This window comes from Aquila chrysaetos, chromosome 11 (genome assembly GCF_900496995.4).
Source record: "Aquila chrysaetos chrysaetos chromosome 11, bAquChr1.4, whole genome shotgun sequence".
NCBI lineage: Eukaryota > Metazoa > Chordata > Aves > Accipitriformes > Accipitridae > Aquila > Aquila chrysaetos.
In genome coordinates, this window is record NC_044014.1 from 33631369 (window position 1) to 33650995 (window position 19627).

The 19627-nt window shown below is 40.0% G+C and overlaps 1 protein-coding gene across 8 annotated transcripts in view; it reads right to left on the minus strand.

Moving 5' to 3' along the window:
- FAM13C (family with sequence similarity 13 member C) overlaps window positions 1-19627 on the minus strand; it is a 135479-nt gene that overhangs the window by 48871 nt on the left and 66981 nt on the right. For 7 of the 8 annotated variants that reach the window (XM_041127147.1, XM_030029597.2, XM_041127152.1 and 4 more), the window contains 3 exons: window positions 8056-8094; window positions 3072-3128; window positions 1104-1302 (listed from right to left, as the gene is read on the minus strand). In XM_041127147.1, coding sequence (XP_040983081.1) covers window positions 1104-1302; window positions 3072-3128; window positions 8056-8094 — 295 coding nt within the window. The remainder of the gene's footprint in view (window positions 1-1103; window positions 1303-3071; window positions 3129-8055; window positions 8095-19627) is intronic. The other variant, XM_041127148.1, reaches the window with a different exon arrangement.

Sequence of the window (19627 nt, forward strand, 5' to 3'; positions counted from 1 at the left end):
GACAGAAAGTAGCCAAACACACTATACATCAAAGAAGAGATGTAAATACAGACATCTGTATTTACAGATGTCAGGCCTTGTGCCTACTGCAGGCTGACAATCTACCAACATTAATATCAACTATCTTGGTTATGAGAATATTTCTAGCTGAGGGCTTAAACCTGGACCAGAGCTCTATCCCTTACACTGCACGAGACATGACTTGGGAAGCACCGGGGGAGAACAAAGGCACTTCCAGCAGCTGCTGGGAGGTGCTAACTCTGGACTCTACATAGCAATGTACCTCCACAGACAGCAGCAGAAGCTTGTTCATTTCTAGTCTTCTTTTATAACCTTTAGAAAAGTTACAGTTCTGCTCCCCTCTGCAAAACCCGGAAAGCCTGTGGGCAAGAGCACCAGTACCAGAATCTGGAATAGATTTATTATTTAAAGATGAGAAAAATCAGAAAGTAAGATAAAGGGAAAGTAGGAAATCTCTCCATTGACAGCCAAAATACCAGCGCAAGAGATCCTCGGTAAAATAAACAAAACGGAAAAAGTCTAATCAAGTGCTGCAACTACCAAAATGTTTATATTTGGCACAAGGAGTCACAGAAAATCTAAAGAGAGATATCTGCACGTGCTCTTGTCCTGGTTTTGGCTGGGACAGAGTTAATTTTCTTCCTAGTAGCTGGTACAGTGCTGTGTATTGGATTTAGTATGAGAATAATGTTGATAACACGCTGATGTTTTAGCTGTTGCTAAGTAGCGCTTACCCTAAGTCAAGGATTTTTCTGTTTCCCATGCTCTGCAAGTGAGCAGGTGTACGAGAAGCTGGGAGGGAGCGTGGCCAGGACAGCTGACCCGAAGGAGCCAAAGGGACAGCTCTCCACTCACTTTTGATAGCAGTTGCAACATACCCCTCTCTGCAATTCCCTAGCTGAAAGAAATTGTCTGTCGCTACAGGAGGGTTCCAGGACTCCAGGTCCCTGAAAGTCAGGGTGGATTATTGTGGGGCCTCAGTCACATCATGGATTACCAGGAAGTCCCACTTTGTATTTCAAAAGGTATGTTTGCTCAGACACAGTGTTGTAAACCTACCCTTGGTAAGTTTACTTCTTTACCTGACTTTCCTCATGGCTTTTTCCATTTTCTAGCTTTGCGATGGGCTTAGGTTTTCTTAGCTTTAAGTTGCCCATTTCAGGCTTTAGAGCGTAGTCAATTACAGCCTGCTGCTTGTGCTGCTGAGTATCTTGCAAAGGCAGCTGCCTTTCCTCTAAGACAGTAGCATTGTCCGGATAATTTTCTTTGTTATCATCATCTCTGTAAGAAAATAAAATTGAAATGCATCAGGCAGGACTTCAGACACCTGTCAAAACATTATGAAGGAAGAACAGTGACAAGTTCTTAGCTATTCATGGCATTTTAATTTTACCAAGTTGAGTAGTCTACACATCAAACACTGCATATGTTAGTAAAATGAATCTGAAAGGCTACTGTTTATTGTCAAATCACAAGCTAAACTACTGTTAGTATTATTACACATTCAACTGTGAAGCCATTTAATTAAGACTAGTTTTAGAGGCACTCTTTGGCTTCAGCCCTATAGTTCATATTCTCCAAATAAAATCTGAAACTGTCTTTTTCATGCAGAAGACCCTTCCCCATCCAATGATTCACACTAGGTTATATCTCACAAAAATGTCGCCACATACAATAATTCCTCCCTATAGTCACACTTCCCTTCTGACAGTCTCTGGTTTTGAGGGCTTTTGGACAAAGTGAGAGAGGCAGGCATAGAAAGTAGGGTTTGAACAGCCAGAGATGTGTTTGGGTGGAAGGGACAAGTATCATGTTCTCCCAGTTTGGAGAAAAAGTCCTCCTGTATAACAGCACATCTGGTGGTTTAAACAGACACTGTTGCTCATGGATGCTCAGTTAACCACTGAACCTGGGACAGATATCTTCAATCTCCACCTAGCCTACAGAGAGCAACCTGTCCTAAGAAGACCCTGCTAGTCTTATGCACGCCCAGTCAATCCAACCTTAGAACAGCCTAATGCCTTCCAACTGGGAGCATCTCCCTGGTACCATTAAGAAAGCTACCGCAATGCCGAATGCAAGGCTGCCTGCTTAGTTGGCAAGATGAGCAGACTGGCATTACTGCTTCAAAATCCTTAGCTGTTGCTTAGTCTGCAGGCGGAATTTCAGATGTTAGCTTCAGCTGGTAAAATCCTAATAGTTAGCTGAGAGAGAACTGCTCTCCTGTTGTGAAACTTCCACAGCTGAGGGAGTCAAGGATTATTGAATTAACCCCCCCTGAGTTTTTTTAGAAAGTGTAACTTGCTGATTCAGCATTTTCTCCTAAGGATTCTGAGCTGCCAAACTCACTTTCCATCTGTGGCCTATCAGCATCTAGATGGATGCTCACAGGATGCCTATGGAGTTAAATACCACTGCTGCCCATGTCTTCTGCAAGTGTGCTCCAAGGCAGTTGTTATAGTTACAGGGCAGAGTGCTTTATATCCTATGGGCATTTCAACAATGTGCAGAAGTGTTGCTAATTTTAAGGTATCATCTGATTTAAAAATCTTTCTGAAAGGTTAAGTTACATCCTGTAGCAATCAACACATACTAACATAGCCATGAGAAAGACATGCCTCAAGAGTACTTCAGTTAAATTACAATTTGAAGGATTTTTTTTTTCACAGAGACACTCATCAATGAGAGTATCCTTGAACAGTTGCAAAACTCCACTTACTACTACTTTGTACCAGCTGCTGTACAGTAAAATTCAATGTATTATCATCAGAGCTGCATCTGAATGAAAGTAATATGATGTGAAGTTAAGAACACAGACCATAATATATTTACTCATATAACAACAACAGTAATTAATCTTAATATTGTTTACACAAAAGTATGCAAGACAAATATGCATTTCCCAGAGATAATAATAGCCTTAGCAGGTAATACCCCATAAATTCTGCATTCCCTTGAGCATAAAGGTTTCTTTCTAATGGTTTAACAGAAGCACTCTGACAGCTTTTTTTGTTGCCAATGGATTTCAGACAAAATTTGTAGTAGAATACCTGGGGCTGGAACTGCCTGCTTGGTCTTCATGTACAGAGTCTGAATCCCCATCACACCTTGAAAATGGATACAAAATAATTGCTGATTTTCTGCCAGCTGCAGAAATTTAGCTTTTAATAACATGACAGTGCAGCTCAAAGTATAAACACATTTCTCCTTCTTACACCTTAGTTGGGGTCATTTAATGCCATAGCTGCTCCATGATAGTCTAAATCTCAGAGGAGGAAAAGGTTTTGAGATGTTAAGTGTACACAATTTGGTATATCATTTTCAGCCAGATGGAAATAATGATGACAAAGAATTCAGACGTTACCATAAAAATGACAGGAAAATTACAAGAAATTCTGTTTTTTAATTGCTTATAGTATACTTCACATTAAAAAAAAAGAATTAGAAACTATTAGCTAAGGGTGTTTTTCTCCTAGACTCACAAAAGTATTAACTATAGTAGAGTGGTCATTCTTTGTGCAGCAGGAAAAAGAATCCCCAAATAACTTATAAAGTGATCATTAGTCTTACAAAGTGAACTAGCAGAATTTTTTAAGATGCCTGAAGAATCATAATCAATTTCATCCCCATAAGTTACGAACAACAGAATTGTCATAAGGCTGCCTAATCAAAAGAGAAGTCTGGATAAATATGCTAACGACTCAGTGTTGAACACTCTATTGTACAGCATGGCTGAACTTTGAGGAATTATATAACTGCAAAGCCTATGAGCAGTCTTTCTTCAACTAAACATACATATATATGCATGCACTCTTAACAAATGTGCATACACCCTTTCTAGGTATTATTCTGGGGGAAAATCGGGGCGCTCTCCTTGCTCTCTCCTCACCCTCTGTTCATACTCACAGGGCACAGACACTAAGCAGGCCTGGATCACTTGAAGTCTGCTGGCAGAGGAATCTCTTCATTATGGGGGAAGCAGCCTGTACTTCCGCTGACTTGTTAAATTTTCAGAAGAGCTGCCCCGCTTAGGACAGAGCACATTAAGTGATAAATCCATAGCTCTGCGTTGCAATTTGATGGCAAGGTTTTTAATGTATTCCTCTTTCCCACCAGTCTTCTGCTAGTATCTTTATCAAAAGCCAGACTGCAGCAGAAAATATTTAAAGGGACACTCAAGTGTTTACACTTCCTGAATACATTAGCATATGGATGAAAGCATTTGCTGCTCTCAACTGGAACACAGGACTACAGTTGCAGATCCCCCCCAGTCACACAATATTCCTGCAACGGGTGCAGTTCTCCCCACAAGGCAAAGTGGGATGACGAATGGAAGACGGGGGTTGATGTATAAAATGGATAAATTCACTGTAGATGTCTAGTTGCCTCTGCCTCCTGATGCCAGTCATACCTTCTCCTCTGGTCTATCACTAATTACCTTATGGGTGTCTGACACCAGCAAGGAGTGAGGATAGGACATACTGGGGGTATGAAGAAGGAAGCCCAGTATGGAAAACATGATGGAAAATTTCAGAGGGAGAAAAACATAGCAAGGAATTACACTGTGAGGAGACAGTGCCAAGGTCAGAGCTGGATGGACAGAGCTCCCAGCACAGACATCAGAGTAAGGTAAGAGGCCACCAGGCATGCTGTGTACCATGGGCCAATCCACAATCAACAAAGGCCAGGGACCCCCTAAAAGGACAAACTCTCCCTCCTGCGTGTGCCACAGGAAGAGGAGGTAGGAGGAAGCAGCTCTGCTACTGGCTTCACTCACCCCCTCCTCTCACCAGTCACCACACTTGGCAACCTTCTAGTCCTGAAAGACCATTTTGGCAACTGGGAACACTCTCTGGAGGGACAATGGATGACTGAGCACAGGTGGTTCATCAGCCAAGTCTATCCGTGCATACTTGTGTGCATACTCCTTAACTTGGGGAAGCGCCCTGGGGATTGCTTTCCCTGAGGTGGCTGTAACAAGGTGATCTTGAGAAGTAGAGATCCTAACTTAGCATCCAGCAACTGATAAAAGTCATAAAACAAGACAGAACTTATAAACAACATAAGTGAGCATGACAAAATGTATTCAAACAACCAGATAACAGTAAACAGAAAAGATAAGCAATCATGAATCAGAGAAGACCATGTCCATCATGTAATAAAATGATTGTCAGGAAGTTAGGAAGCAACACACTGCAATTGTTAACAGAAATTTTTCTCTTTGTAAGAATAAATATTAACCAAGGAAGCTCATTCACACAAGACAGTGCTTGAGGCTAAGACGATAGCAGGACCTTTAAAAAGATGAATTCATGATATAATGCAAATATCCATCATTAAAGCAGAGAGTGTTTTTACCTTAGCTTCTTTAAGAAATGCAGCTTGTGTGTTCGTGCCACCTGTCTGCACATATCAACACAGACATGCACACTCCTCTCCTCTCAGCAGTAACTTGTAAATCTTTTTGTCCAATTTTAGCTGTATTTAGCAGACAGAGGGATATTCACGAGTTTGATAAGTTTTGTGATAGCTTGTGTCCATGTAGTAGAGTTCCCACCAACCCAAAAACTGCAGCAGCACCTCACTCATTCCTAAAACATCAGAGAATACGCCAGAGCAGCTTCAATTCATAAATCCATACGGCTTGAAGCTTACCTTGGGCAGGAAGTATGTCTTTTGCCAAAACTAGTGATGTGAATCCTTTTCCTTCAGTGCCCAATCTAACTACTGACTGATGGATATGTCTCTTAAAAGTAAGTACATCCTTATGGCATGGGCCAGAATCAGGTCAGAGATGAGGGTCCCAGTCTAGATGGACTGCTGCTCTGACTCTTTATAGTACAGCCTCTTTACGTTTCTTCAAAGGATCTCTGGTTTAATGGGATTAGTTTTTTTAACTTTCTTCCATTTTCACCTTCCCATAGGAGCCATTTCAGTACAACTTGGAAACTGCTCCCTTTTGCTGACTTGACCTTTAAGATGTTCACATGAACAACTTCTAAACCAGGGTGCATGCATGGCTTGCTGGAAGCTTAGCAGCCCCAGGCACTTGCCTTGCCTGGAGAAATGTTCCTGAAAGTATTGTATCACTGATTTTATATCATTCAGGAAACCCTGATTTTCCCCTTGCCGCAAATAGAGACAGAAATTGTCAAATGAGAATGTCTAAAGTTGCATGGCAAGCTCTCTCTTTATTCTGCAAAATAAAAGTAACCTATTTTCAGATAAGGCCAGCACAAACAACTAGTGCTGAAATCAGTAAGAATTGTGTATCCTCAGCAGTTCTCAAAAACAGGCTTTGGGGGGAGGCTCTAAACAGGATTTAGGGAAACCAACTCTGGAAACCAGGTTTGTTCATTTGGACAATGCTTTTCAGATGTCATTTTTCACTTGCTTTGTTTTCTAAAAGCATGTTTCTACTTCTATGTTGGAAAGATAAGATTAAAAATTAAAGCCCCTGAAACAGAACCAACAACAGCCTAAATGAGGGAGATTCACCCTTCAAGCAATGCCTGGCCCAGCCGCAGCTCTGCCACGCTGCTGCCTCTCAGCTCGGCACAGCACAGCACCGTCTGCACCCCTCTGCCTTTCCCCAGGGGCAACGCTGGCACTACGCAGTCAGCTTTTATGCCATCCTGGCCCTTGTCTTAATAGTCACATGAAGCACCATAGAGAAAGGCCACTTTCAGGTCCCAGAAACCTTAAGGGTGAGGCAGGCACAGGGGCCGCTCCAGGGGAATCTCTACGGGAAACAATGGATGTACTTAGGAACAGAGAAAAGAGAAGGAGAAAAAAAATATGAAAAATGTACTATCTGTAATCTGGTTATTCTTCTGTGAAGGGGAAGCATCCCAGAATTTTACAGACCACAATTGATCACTTAACTAATAGGGACACAGGAAAATAATAAAAAATGACTTAATGATTTATTAGCTTCTGTTAAATCTTCCCATATCTGCCACAATCACACAAAAAGCATGACTAAGTTAAAATATTAAATAAAGCAAGGCAGCGTAAGCAAATAAAGCAAAGTAATGTACGAGAGGGAAATTATTTGGATCCCTATGAAATGTTACTTTTCCCGTAGTGATTTTGACAGCACTTAGGGATGGCTCAAACGATTACAACTTGGCCTGCTTTCAGAATGTATCCTGTCCCCACAACACTTAGGCAAACAGCTCACTGGCCAGCTAGGGTTTTTTAAATTATGAGCATTTTAGCAGTGTAAAACTCACCTAACACACAAACAAATCTATAAATCATTTCCTTCCTGAGAAACTGCTTGGCACATTACTGCTGAAGAATCTTCCTTAAAAGGTTTTGAAACAATTGAAAGCGTGCAAAGTAATAATGTAGAGAACACCAAAATTGAAGTGTTTTAGACTGAAATAAAAAAAAGACCATTTCATTTGCATAGTTCCTAAAGCCTTTGCCTTTCTAACTCTCTAATGTTCTCCCTTGTCCTGTTCTGTTGTCTCTGTAAAACAACAACAAAAAAAATCAACATATATATCCTTATGATCATGATATATATGAAAGGCCTTCTAATGAGTTTATGAAATTGATTATGAAGAAATGATGGATTCAGTACTTGTCTAAATAATGTATAGTTATTTTTTTCAAAATATTTGCAAATAATTTTTTTTTCTACTAATGCTTGCAGGAAGTACAGACCATGCGTTCTTAGAAAACTGACATACTTGTGTTTGTCAAGATCATCAGTACCAGAAATGAGCAATATTTTCACAAGAGATTTATCCTACACTGAAAATCATGCATTTAAACATGTGTGATGTGCATCAAACATCTATTCTTCCAGAAAGGTATTTCACTGCTAAATGGTCACAGAGCATGTAAAGGCAGCTGTTTCATGCAATCCTTCCTATGCAGTCAATAATAGATCACAGAAAACGGAATCATTTGCTATGACAGATAGCTTGGGACTTCTCACATACTACTTACAATTATTGTCTACCGTAACTAAAGGCATCATTCTTAATTGAAAATAAGGACATCTTTAAAGTGTTCACTTACTCTGCTAAAGCTGTCGTGTTGAAGGAATTATCCTGAATGCTGAAACAGAAACAAGAAAACATCAGATAAGTCAGCAAGGCAGGCAGGCTCCCTGTATCCTTCTCAGTTGTAGGAACACATGCACAAACATGGCATTGCAAGGCAAGTCTCTGTGTGTTAGCTCTACATGCACGACTGTACCTTCGGCTGCTCTGCACATGCTCATAATCAAGGAACCATAGGGATTAGTCCTACAACACCCACAAAGCCCATCCAGCAGCGTTTTGAATTAATACAGGGATGCAGGTAGTCTGTGAGGCTCAGAAAGGGATCGTATTCTTTTATAATCGTAACAGTGCTGCTAATAAAAGCTTAGATTTACAAATAAGTATTTGGCATTCTGTCCTTTAAACGTTTGCTCTATGTAATTGGCTCATCAAATACAGTTGTTTTTATTACTTAAATAGGGTTGCTCAGCTAAGATCTCTGGAGGTTTTTTCTTCTTGCTTAGTGGTCTCTTACACACTCAGCTCACGGCCAAACCCCAGGGGAATCTATGAAAAAATAATCTGGCAGAAAGGACAGTTCAAGTAGCAAAAGGTTATTAAGCTACCAGCAAGCAATAGATGAAACCATTCCTGTGAAAGGAATAGGCTGCTGTGCTCCTGCAACAAAATGTTTCAGACCTGAGGTAATATATTCAGTAAGGGTCAACTCAGGATACCATAAACTGCTGTTTTTGAGGCAGTGGTGGAATTCCCCCTTGAAAAACACCTCTCAAATCCAGTAAATACATTGTTGGATCATCCTGAAATCTTACAGTGGCAGAAAAAAAAAAATTAAAAAAAAAAATCTCACTGCTACATACCAGAGCTGGGATTTTTTGTGTGTGTGTTTGGGTGGGGGAGGAGAAGGCAATGCAGACAACAGCATCTTATGAGCACTCCTGTTTGTGATAATGGCACCTCACGGACGACAGCACCAAGCAGAGCAGGGATACAGAGAGGTGCGGCATCCTTCTCCCTGCAGCAGCTTGTGCCGCTGCATGGTGTTGACACACATTTCCCAGGCAGCAGCAGCCAGGAGCCACAGCCGTGACAATTTCCCTTCTTTCACCAACTGCACTAACAGTGTATCTTATCTTCACCTCTTCCCAGCCTTCCTACCTGCTTGCACACACTATTTTACTCTTTTCATTCCCATATTTGTATATATATGTCAATTTATATAATGGCACAAATTACCTGGGGATCAGAATATCACAGCCAGTCTATAGGGACTTCTGCCCTACAGAGTAGAGGTTTTGTGAGAGAAGGGTGAACAGACAAGCTAAATTTAATGGTTAGCTACCATTTAAATCTTGCCTTAGACCTAAAACTTCAATTTTTTTCTCCTCCTGTTTCCATTTTTGGGGGTCTGACCATACAAATATAAATTTCATTATTGGTTTTCTTTTTTACAGGAGAGCACCTAAACAAAAGGTATGCTTCTGGCTGTTGTGGCAATCAAAAACTCAATTTACATGTTCAAAAAGTAGAGGGCCATTTAAAAAATGTGCTATTATTATTAATAAATATATTCCAGAATGCTTAAGTGCTTGGCTTTTGATTTTTAATGGCTAGACTAGGTTTACAGCCAGCATTTCAAGTGTGCAATAGAGGAATCACAACTTTTTATCACAAAATCACATTGATAAGCATCACGGCTTGGTTAAAGTAGAGCTGAAAGAGACTGGGTATTTATCCCCATTCCCCCACATACACCCACACAAGAAGAAGAGTGAACACAGAATGCTTTTGTACACATGACTTCTCCATTTCTACGTGCAAAAGTTAAGGTCAAATTCTCTGCTAAGTCATGCCCTGTGCAAATATACTGCAGGGCTTTGTTGTTATTACTAGCAACAGAGTATGATTGAAGATCAGTTTGTAAAACAGGGACACTTTGCACTGAGAACAAGTTTAAAACGTCATAGCTTTTCCATTGTTTGAAGTTCAGTTCTATACAGCTGTTGCTAAATCTCTTCTAGGCAAGCACTTCACATTTATTTCAGGTCACTCACAAACTTCCATTTGTTTTAAAGATGGTGCTTGACCGGTGTTATTGGGTAGTCTCTTCTTGTGAGGCTGTGAAATCATTCAACAAAAAAACAAATTTCATGTAAATCACAACAGTATTAATAAATACATGAAAGTAAAGGCCAGCTAAACCCAGGATCCTGTTTCAGAGCTAATCTCCCAATCAGATAGATGAAGCCATCATGCTCCTGGGGGAACCTGAGGCAGGCACCACAATAGACTCACAATAACTTTACTTCTCTTCTTTTCCTCCCAGAATAAAGTAATTTCTCTTGAGGAGCAAAAGCTTATTTCACCAACGATGTTGGCTTGGGCCTATCAGCTGACCCCAATTCCTTTCACCTGCTTCCTATTCACGTTCTCTGGGTGAGACCAGAGCAGGCAAAGAGCGCCTGGCCTTACCCCACCTTACAAGGGAGAGCCAAAGATGCTTGAACCTGCCTCTCTGTTTCCCCTCTAAGTCCCAGGCCCAGGGAAAACATGATACTGCTGTGACCCCCTTATTTTCAGTAATGATGTTAAAGTCAGTTAGGCCTGCAATGCTATAAAACATCACTCTTCAACATACTGAAATTCTCAGTGCCAGATATATTTCATCACCACATTCAGATGACATGTCAGGTCTCCCATCATCCGGAAGTCCCGATGAAAATAATGCTACGCCTGTGTGTGAAGTAAACTTTGGACTTCACCACTGAGTAGCAGATATACTTTTAAGGACTTTATATTTTGAAGTCATTAAAATACATCTTTCTGAAATTCTGAAAATAAAGGCTTTTAAATCAGTTTTTCTTTCTTTATGCTGAACAGTTTAAATGATTCATATTTTTTGCAATATCATATCTATGGAAAGACACTTTCTCTGTTAAAAAGCTTCCCATTTTATACCCAGTTTTGTTCTTGCCCTCTTTTGCCAAATGTTTATCAAGCCAACATAAATATCACATGCCAGCTCTCAGCTGACAACAAAAACGTTGGAGAACTCCAAAGAAAACATCTACATATATTTTGGAGATACCAGGATTCAGAAATATGTTACTGTTCACTTCTGAAAATTTGACTAAGACATTGCCTACTTATGGCTGACAAATAGACTGGCATAGAAATTCCATTCTTTATTTGGTTTGTATCATCAAGGGAATTACCGCTAGGTCAGGAGAAAGATTGAAACAGGAATCACTTAGTCTCCAGCTCAGTTTTGCACGTAATAGAGACACATGCTCAATATAAATGATACGTTCATAAGCCTAGAACAGCATTAGTTGGCACTATAAACATGTATCAGGCAGTTAATGCTTTACAAAGACAGTATGGTCTAGTTGCAGAAGACTGAAAAAGAAGAGAGAGGTAGTGAGACAAAAGTGGGCAGAAGTAGTTCTGGCTTCAGGAGAACAGAAGAGAGTGCAACAATCAAGACCAAAAGGCCAGAAAAAAAGGAGGAATAGTGAAGCTTGCCAAGCTACAATTGTCTAAATGGTCACATACACACACACACCCCTGCAGACTTTATGGCAGCTTGGTTTCACCTGCAGAACAGAACCTTTGCCTCAATTTCCAGAATTTGCTCATCTCAGTAAATCACTGTGTTCTCTTAAGGGCATTTCTGACTCAAGTAAATGATGAGGCCTTTCAGCCTTAACTACAGAATAATGAAGAATTTGTATTGGGAAATAAACTGTATGTTTAGAGGGAGAATTACATATTTACAAAGAACTCTAAACTCTCTAAGGTTCTGGGAAAGTTAGTATTTCTGCATTTAATATCTACTATCTAATGACAAATTCAGTGGAATCCTGTAGGGTGTGATTAACATTTATTGCAAGACTATTTTCTTTATTATTAGTTGTTATTCCACAGAGTCCAAAGTGCTTGTGCTGAAACTGCTGCATAGAGGCAATTACATTTTGCACTATGGTTAGGCCATACAAGGAAACTGCACCAGATGCTGTGGAGAGACATGAGAGATGCAGTATGACGTGCTGTGTGTGATGAGGAGCCCAAGGTGATTCCCTCCAGCTCTGGGAAAAAGTTACTCATGTTCCACTACCCAAATAAAGGGAAAGTTGGAATGATCTCCCCCCTGCTGCCTCTCTGGATGAAGTCAAGTCATCCCTGCCAGGCCCAGCTGAGCTCAGAGACTCATAAAAATATTGAGCAAATTTGTTTGCCTTGGAGTGTGTGTGTTCCTGCCAAGTAGCAATACCCTGAAGTGCTCCAACGGTCCTTCATCTCCCTCTCAAATTGTACCAACAAGGAGACGCACTCACTCCTACCTGTATGCATACACAGCATATGCTTTCACGGACAAAATACATTCAACTCCACCAAGGAGCAGATTAAATATGCTTGCTTGTCAGGTCACACTGCTACTCTTGAGGTCACACTTACAACAGAACACTTTTATTTAAGCAGACGACAAACTGAGGGACTCTGCAGTAACACATCTCTGCCTTCAGCAAGTCTGTTCTTTTCTAACACAACAGGGCTTTCGTATGGGATAAGAGCAGGGATCATTCTGCAGCAAAATGTTAGCACTGTGGATTGTTCCAGTGCCTTGGCCTTTCTTCAGAAGTGATCCTGCAGGATGCTTTTGCTATTTTCCAATCAGTAAGGCATAAACCAAGGAGCTGCCATGTGAGAAAGAAGTCACATGCCTCTTTCCTGTAGTGATAAATACTGAATGCTACACTCTGCAGCTCAAAATATTCATGTGTTCACTGACTTGCTTTCTTGATGTGCAGTCTGCCTTTTTATGGGTAACATTCTCAGAAACATCAGGAAACATCTTAAGACAAATTAAAATACAGCAATTACATGTAGAAGCCAGTTGGTGAGCACTCAGTCCAGCTTCGTATCTTTGGTTTTCTCAGTGACCTAATTAGCACATCATCTGAGTGAATGGACCTGGGGGGGGAAAGCATTCAGCTGATCTTCCTGTATGTCTTAAAATGCACAGACAAGCTCACGCAGGAAGAGACTCGAGCTGAGCGTAGGTGCAGACACAGTTGTCATAATCCAATCCAGGGCAATTCCAGAAGGCGTATATATGCTGGGTTGGATAAAGCTTTGTGCAACTGCACAGACCTTCAGGGTTATATTTTCTGAAGATATTTCAGCAACCAAACTGCACATACTTCCTTACTCAAGCCTTCTAAGCAGTGGGCCCATGAATCCCATACACTCTCGCATAGTACACCCAAGTTTGCACTGGTGGAGCTACATCTACCCTGTAGCTCAAAAGGCACAGCCATACATCAGTCAGATCCCTGTCTTTTAAAGGGAAAAATATCATGGAACTGCCCAATTTTGTACAGATTGGAAATTCTGATCTGTGAACCACTTCAGTTGCATCACGTGGGTTACATTTCTGCAGCTCCTAAGAACACGGTTAATCACTGGGGCAGGGGGCCCACACTAAGCTCCCTGCTGGAAGGCTACAGCACTACTGGTGCCCTGGTTAATTAGCATAAGCCTACTTCATATAGGTCTGCTGACTTGAGAAAGTGTGCTAAGCTGGAAGTACAGAACTCTACCTCTAATTTTGTTATTACTATAAGTCAGTAGGTCTGCTGACTTGAGAAAGTGTGCTAAGCTGGAAGTACAGAACTCTACCTCTAATTTTGTTATTAAAGAACAAGCTGCTTTATGAAGTCCCATCAGCTCTGCTAAAAATCTCTGTAGAGATGCCCAAGAATCATCACCCATCATGCACTAGGCTACAGGATAAACCCAACTGTACCAGTCAAACTGGTGCTAGTGACTGAGCCATTATAGGCACTAAAATTTGCTTGACTGCAGTCATCCACTGCAGATAATTTAATACTGCCACAGATGACAAAACTATTTCCAGCAGGTTTACACCAAAGTCAGGTGAGACTCAACACAGTACTAATTCAAAACCAGTTTTTCCTCTGAGCATTGCAAGATGGGGAAAAATACACACACCTAATTCTACTAAGGTGCCCAGAATGCGTCAACAGATCGCTATACCTAAAAGTAAACATTCTTATTTAAGAAGCCTTGAACTTTACCATTACTTGCTTAAGAAAACGTCAGAGTTGCAAGAATGACCTCTCTGAATTAATTTATCTGCCTGATGTGTCTGCAAGCTCACCACGTTCCTTTTGCTTGTAATAATAGGAAGAGAAGAGACGAAACAAAGTCAAAGACATTTTAAAAAATAATACTTCTTCCCTGGAGCACAGCATGTGTAGAGAATGTGTCTAGATAATGGCAGCAATGGGGGGTTTTTGTTTCATTTTGGTGGGTTTGTTTTGGTGGTGGTGGATTTTTAAAACAGCATTCCCTCTTTTTTTGTCCAAGCTATCTAATAGTGCAGGAATGCTACAGGGTCATGTTCCTCCTTTACACTCCCAGCCTGATAATTTGAGAGGCCTACTAAAAACAATAGAAAACATTAACAATATTAATTAGTATTACATATAGTAAAGTTACTAAGAGGAATTAGCATCTTGTGAACATCAAAATTAAGGAAAGCCAGAATTAGGAAGTTCCATACTTTGTGTTTCTTCATCTGAAGACAACCGCAGAGAAATAGACAGCTCAGCCAGGAATAGATTTCACTCTCAAACATTAAAGAATTTCCTTTCCTTTCTAAGAGTGCAGATGTTGGTGAACAATTTGAATGTGATCATATAGGTAGAGGCCAGACTGTCATTTATGAGCAAGAATGCCAAATTAAGGCTTAAATGTATAGCTTTCCCAGCATTTTCCAATACAGAATTAAATGGAAAGGTGAACTTGAGCTAAACCATATTCTCAAGAAGTTAAATATATGAAAGTAAAGGGAAAACCAAGCAAAGAGCTGCTCATACATTCAAAAACATTAATGTCTTTTTCTGTTGGGTCTGTAGATGAGCGGAGCCAAACAATTTGGTTCTTGTAAAGCCCAGACACGAGAAAGACATATGCAAGATATGTGTGATTCTTGGCTGTTTCCTGGGGAGATGACTGTTGCCATCTAGAGCAATGCTGATTATGCTGGGTAATCTACTTGTTTTCTGAAAGCAAAAAATAAACAAGAGCGCACATGCTTTTTTCTCAGATTTCGCTTTGCAGAGCTCTTCCTCACCACCTGGGAATCTAATTTCATAACCTGTGTGCACACACACACACAGAGGCATGCACACATGTATAAACATGTTTATGTTTCTTCTAAACATCTATTCACAGTACCATAAACCTGAAAGACTTCAGTATTTGCCTTTTTCCACATTTGTCTGTAGTAGTATACTTACTTATGAGGTACTTTGCAAATCTTGCTCACTAATCTCCATGTAACTAGCAGAGTAGTACATACTACCTTGCTTCACCTATAGCTTTATCTTCCCAGCAGCACAGAAGCCAGAATGATATAAAACAAAATCTATACCAATGTGAAAGTCACATAACAAAACCAACGTACAGCAATTGCTGCCTAATGTCAGAGCTTATTCTCAGTGACATATAGTCAACACCTCTTTAATTAGCGTTATCAAAGAGCTCCATTATCAGCAATTACGTGTTTTCAAAGGGCACCTGGCCTTCTCCACAAGCATTTACTGTACACCACATGACAACCACTGATTAGTCCTATCGATGTCTGAGGGACAGTTCAGGTAACATTAAAAACAGATTCACACTGAATCCTCTTTAAGCCTCTTCCTAGTTTACAAAACATCTGTGTGTGCATTTGTATGCTCTGACTACAAGCAGAGAACACCAACGGGCTGCTCTCAGAGGGCTGGGCAGTTGTACCAGGGATCCATGCAAAGCTACGCTAGTTTGTACCACCGGAGGACATTACCCACAATATTTATAGCCCAGCAGGGCTGATCTCTCTGATCTGATGTGCCTGAATACTTTTGGGGTATGAAGTCAGACAGACCCTTCAAGTCCTTGAATATTTCTTTTTCATAGCTTGCTTCCTACTTTCTATTTTTGTTGCACTGCAGGAAAATCTAACTGGTACAGACAGATTATAAAGTATTAATGCATAAACTAATCAGAGATATGAAATGTAAAACTACACCTTTATATACCACTTAACTTCAATACAAACTACTTTCTATTTATGAATTTAGATCATATTCAGAGAATTCTGAATAGCAGCTAATGTTTGTGTGACACCAAGAATGATTACTAAAATTCAGAAAAAGAAGAGTAATAAATGCAGTTACAAAAGTGTAAACTGTAACTTAAGACTCTTGTACCATAATAACTAACCAGAACTACTTCTCATTTGGAAACAAAAGAAAATACAGGCAGTAACACATGGATGTTTTGGAGTGAATTTAGCTTTACACTGCATTACTCTGCACGTTTGAAATCTCTGAAAAACTAAAGATAACATTGCTTCTTGCATCTGAAAAAACAAGGAATCTCCATTTGCACACACCAGATACAACTGTACACAACACGGGGTCTCATGGAGAGCTTTTTAACCCCATTCACTGCAGTCAGTATCTTTATACATATGAATCTTGTTAATTCTTTGCCAAGTGTTTATTAATTTCAGGGCTACTAGGGTCAGAAGAAAAGTTGATGTCATTAAGTCAAAATCGATGTAATGTGTTTATTTACATGTCCTTTTCTGAACTGGCTACATGCATCACATAAATATAAAACCAAGACAGATCCAACTTCTGACAGGCCCTTCTGGACCCCACTCTGAGTCATGGTAAAAGCCTACCAAGAACTGCACTTAGTTAACTTATTTCTGGGTGTCGATTCAACGTAGTATTTCTTCCCAGCCATCTTACCACTCATAGAGAGGAAAAGCTGTCCAGATGGCAAGCAATTTTGGACAGGGAGAAAAGACAGAAAAGAAAAGAATGTGGTAGGGATGAAACTGATATTGGAGGACATAACAGGAAGGCACGAACAAAATCCAGAATAAATACAACAAACAACATAAGCACACTATCGCAATGTAAAACACAGTTGTGAAGGGCAGCTGGGGGAGGTCCCTTTACTTCTGGGCATTAGCTCATCTATTTTGGGGGAGGTTTATGAAGCTCCAGTTGCTCATTCTCATTTCTACCACAAAAAATGCATGGTAATGAATCCCACCTTTTTTTTTTTCCAAGTTGTTTTTCTGAATTTCTATTCACTATAATGTATAGTCATTGACATTTGAAAACCACTGATTCAAACCATTAACTTTTCCAATATCATGATCCATTGACATCAGAAAAGTCTCATCAGTTATGGCATATTCCTGTGCATTGTATTTCACTGAAATTCCGTGAATAAGACACAGAATATTAGCAGCCACAGTCAGTGGTCAACTCCTGCTCAGCTTCTACCTTGCTGGTTTAATTTCTTCTCATAGCAAGTAGTCCGACTCTATTTGGCTTCTATTTCTATCCATGCTCATGATCTGTGCTAGTGTCCTACCACCTACTATTTTAACTTACCAGAAGGACAACGCATCACTCCTCAGCACAGATAAAAGTTTGTTGTTCTGAAGTTTGAGAAAACTTTTAACTCTCAGCAGGTTTTGTTTTGGTTTTACCAGTAAGCAAAATATTTTTCTTTTTTTCTTTTAGATTGAGGGAAAGACAGAGGAAATTCTATTTCACCCAAACGTACATTCTCAGCATGTTAGGCCTTTCAACACAGTAGAACAGCCAGGACAGGACACAGCACTCTACAGAAATTAAATAATACATATTGTTACATAATATTTAGCTTTGTGGCCTAAAACCAGAACTCTACAGAAAATATAAGTAAATGGCACAGAGACGTCTTATACACATGTCCAAATTTACCTTTTCATTACTTAAAAGTGTTTTCTTTCATATAATGATTGTTTGGGAAGGAGATAAACCTGTGGCAGGCACGGAAACACAGGGAACACAGGACCTAATTTCTTTACAAAGCCAAGGAAATGTCCACATAACTACATACCATCTGTACTCTTGGCTTTTTATTCTCCTGCTGCACTGCGTACTGCTTAAGTGTGTGTACTTTTACCTTGTGAGCTGGCTCGGTTCCCTTGCTGTGCAAGAAATATCCTGGGAAAGCACTGAGCTCAAGCATGTCTGCAGACATGCCCTGTACCAAGGCCACTGGGACATCTCCATTTCTTAGGTAACAGAGTTTCTTGCCCCACATACCAAGATCTGAGTTCTGACCTAGCCAGACCACAAGTGACCTACCATCCATGGCACCACGGAAAGGTCCTTACAACAGCTCGTGGTTTTCATGGGGCCAAGCTTTGTAGCTCTTCCCAACTCCTAAGGGGAGGTCCTCTTCCAAGGACCAGGACAAATCTCACTTAATGACACTTTGCAAAAGAGCTATCTTTTCATTCTGACTTAGAAAGTCTCACAGAGGTCTCCAGAATTAGTTCAGTTAAAATGCTGTAGCAGGCACAGAGGACAGCAGTCAGTCCTTTGGTTAAAAAATGCATTCCATGTTCTCTTTTTCAGTTGGTTATTTGCTTTAGTATGTTTTCATTCCGGGTTAGCAACAGCTTTTAAGGCTCAAAAAGAATTTGAAAGCAAGTATTTTCTCTGGGATGACCTTGTGCAGCTTTACAACAACTGATGACACTGAACAAATGACCTCTTCTCACATAAATTTGGTCCCAATGAAAACTATTTGTGCCTCAAGTATTTCCTGGACAGATCTGCTGAAAGGAAGCAGAAGCATATAGGAAAGACATTTACGCAGGAAGCAGCTTTACCACTTCACTATCTATTGCAATAGTTTTGTTACAAAAGAGCAGTGAAAATTACTTTTCCCTTTTGAGGCATTTAAATCCTTTGTTGTAAAGCACATCGAGTGCTTTTCATGACATCATCACATTTTCTAACTTTGAGTGTCTGTCCTCTGACCTCTTTGATAAACTAGAGAAAATTGTTTTGGGTTTTACATTATTCAGCAGAGAATTAAAAGTAATAAAGACATTTTCATTCTAATTTTAATAATATTTTTCATCCAGCAGTCATGCAGCACCAATCAACAAGGTACCAGTCATGGAAGAAAGCCTTATTTCTAGGTGACCTATCCATTTTTGGAGAGAATTAGAGTCTTTAGAAAATTCTCAGAAGCAGAGCCAGTAAAAAATAATAAATAATCCTTGAAACTGTGACTGTAATATCTTTTTTTTTTCTGTAAAGATTACAAGGAAATGACATCTTGACTTTATATTAACAAAAACGCTGACAGTACTTATTACAAAAGAGCAATGAATAGTGCAGTCTAAATGTAGGCATATTCAGGAATATTCAGAGCTACAGTAACTTCCCTCTCTTTACTGATGCTTAGAGAACTACAGCCTACATTTTCTAACCCAAATCCAGGCTCCCAAACCTACATTTAAGCACCTACACAATTTTAGACTAATTTTAGGTAGCCACCAAGCTGAAAACATTTGGCCAATACATATTACGCTAATTTTGTGTCTACAATGATGGTTGTAGAGGCTCTGGGTTTGTGCCTAACACTACAGCTGTGTTGATGCATGCTCACCACAAATATAGAAGGAAAAAAACCCTACACATCCA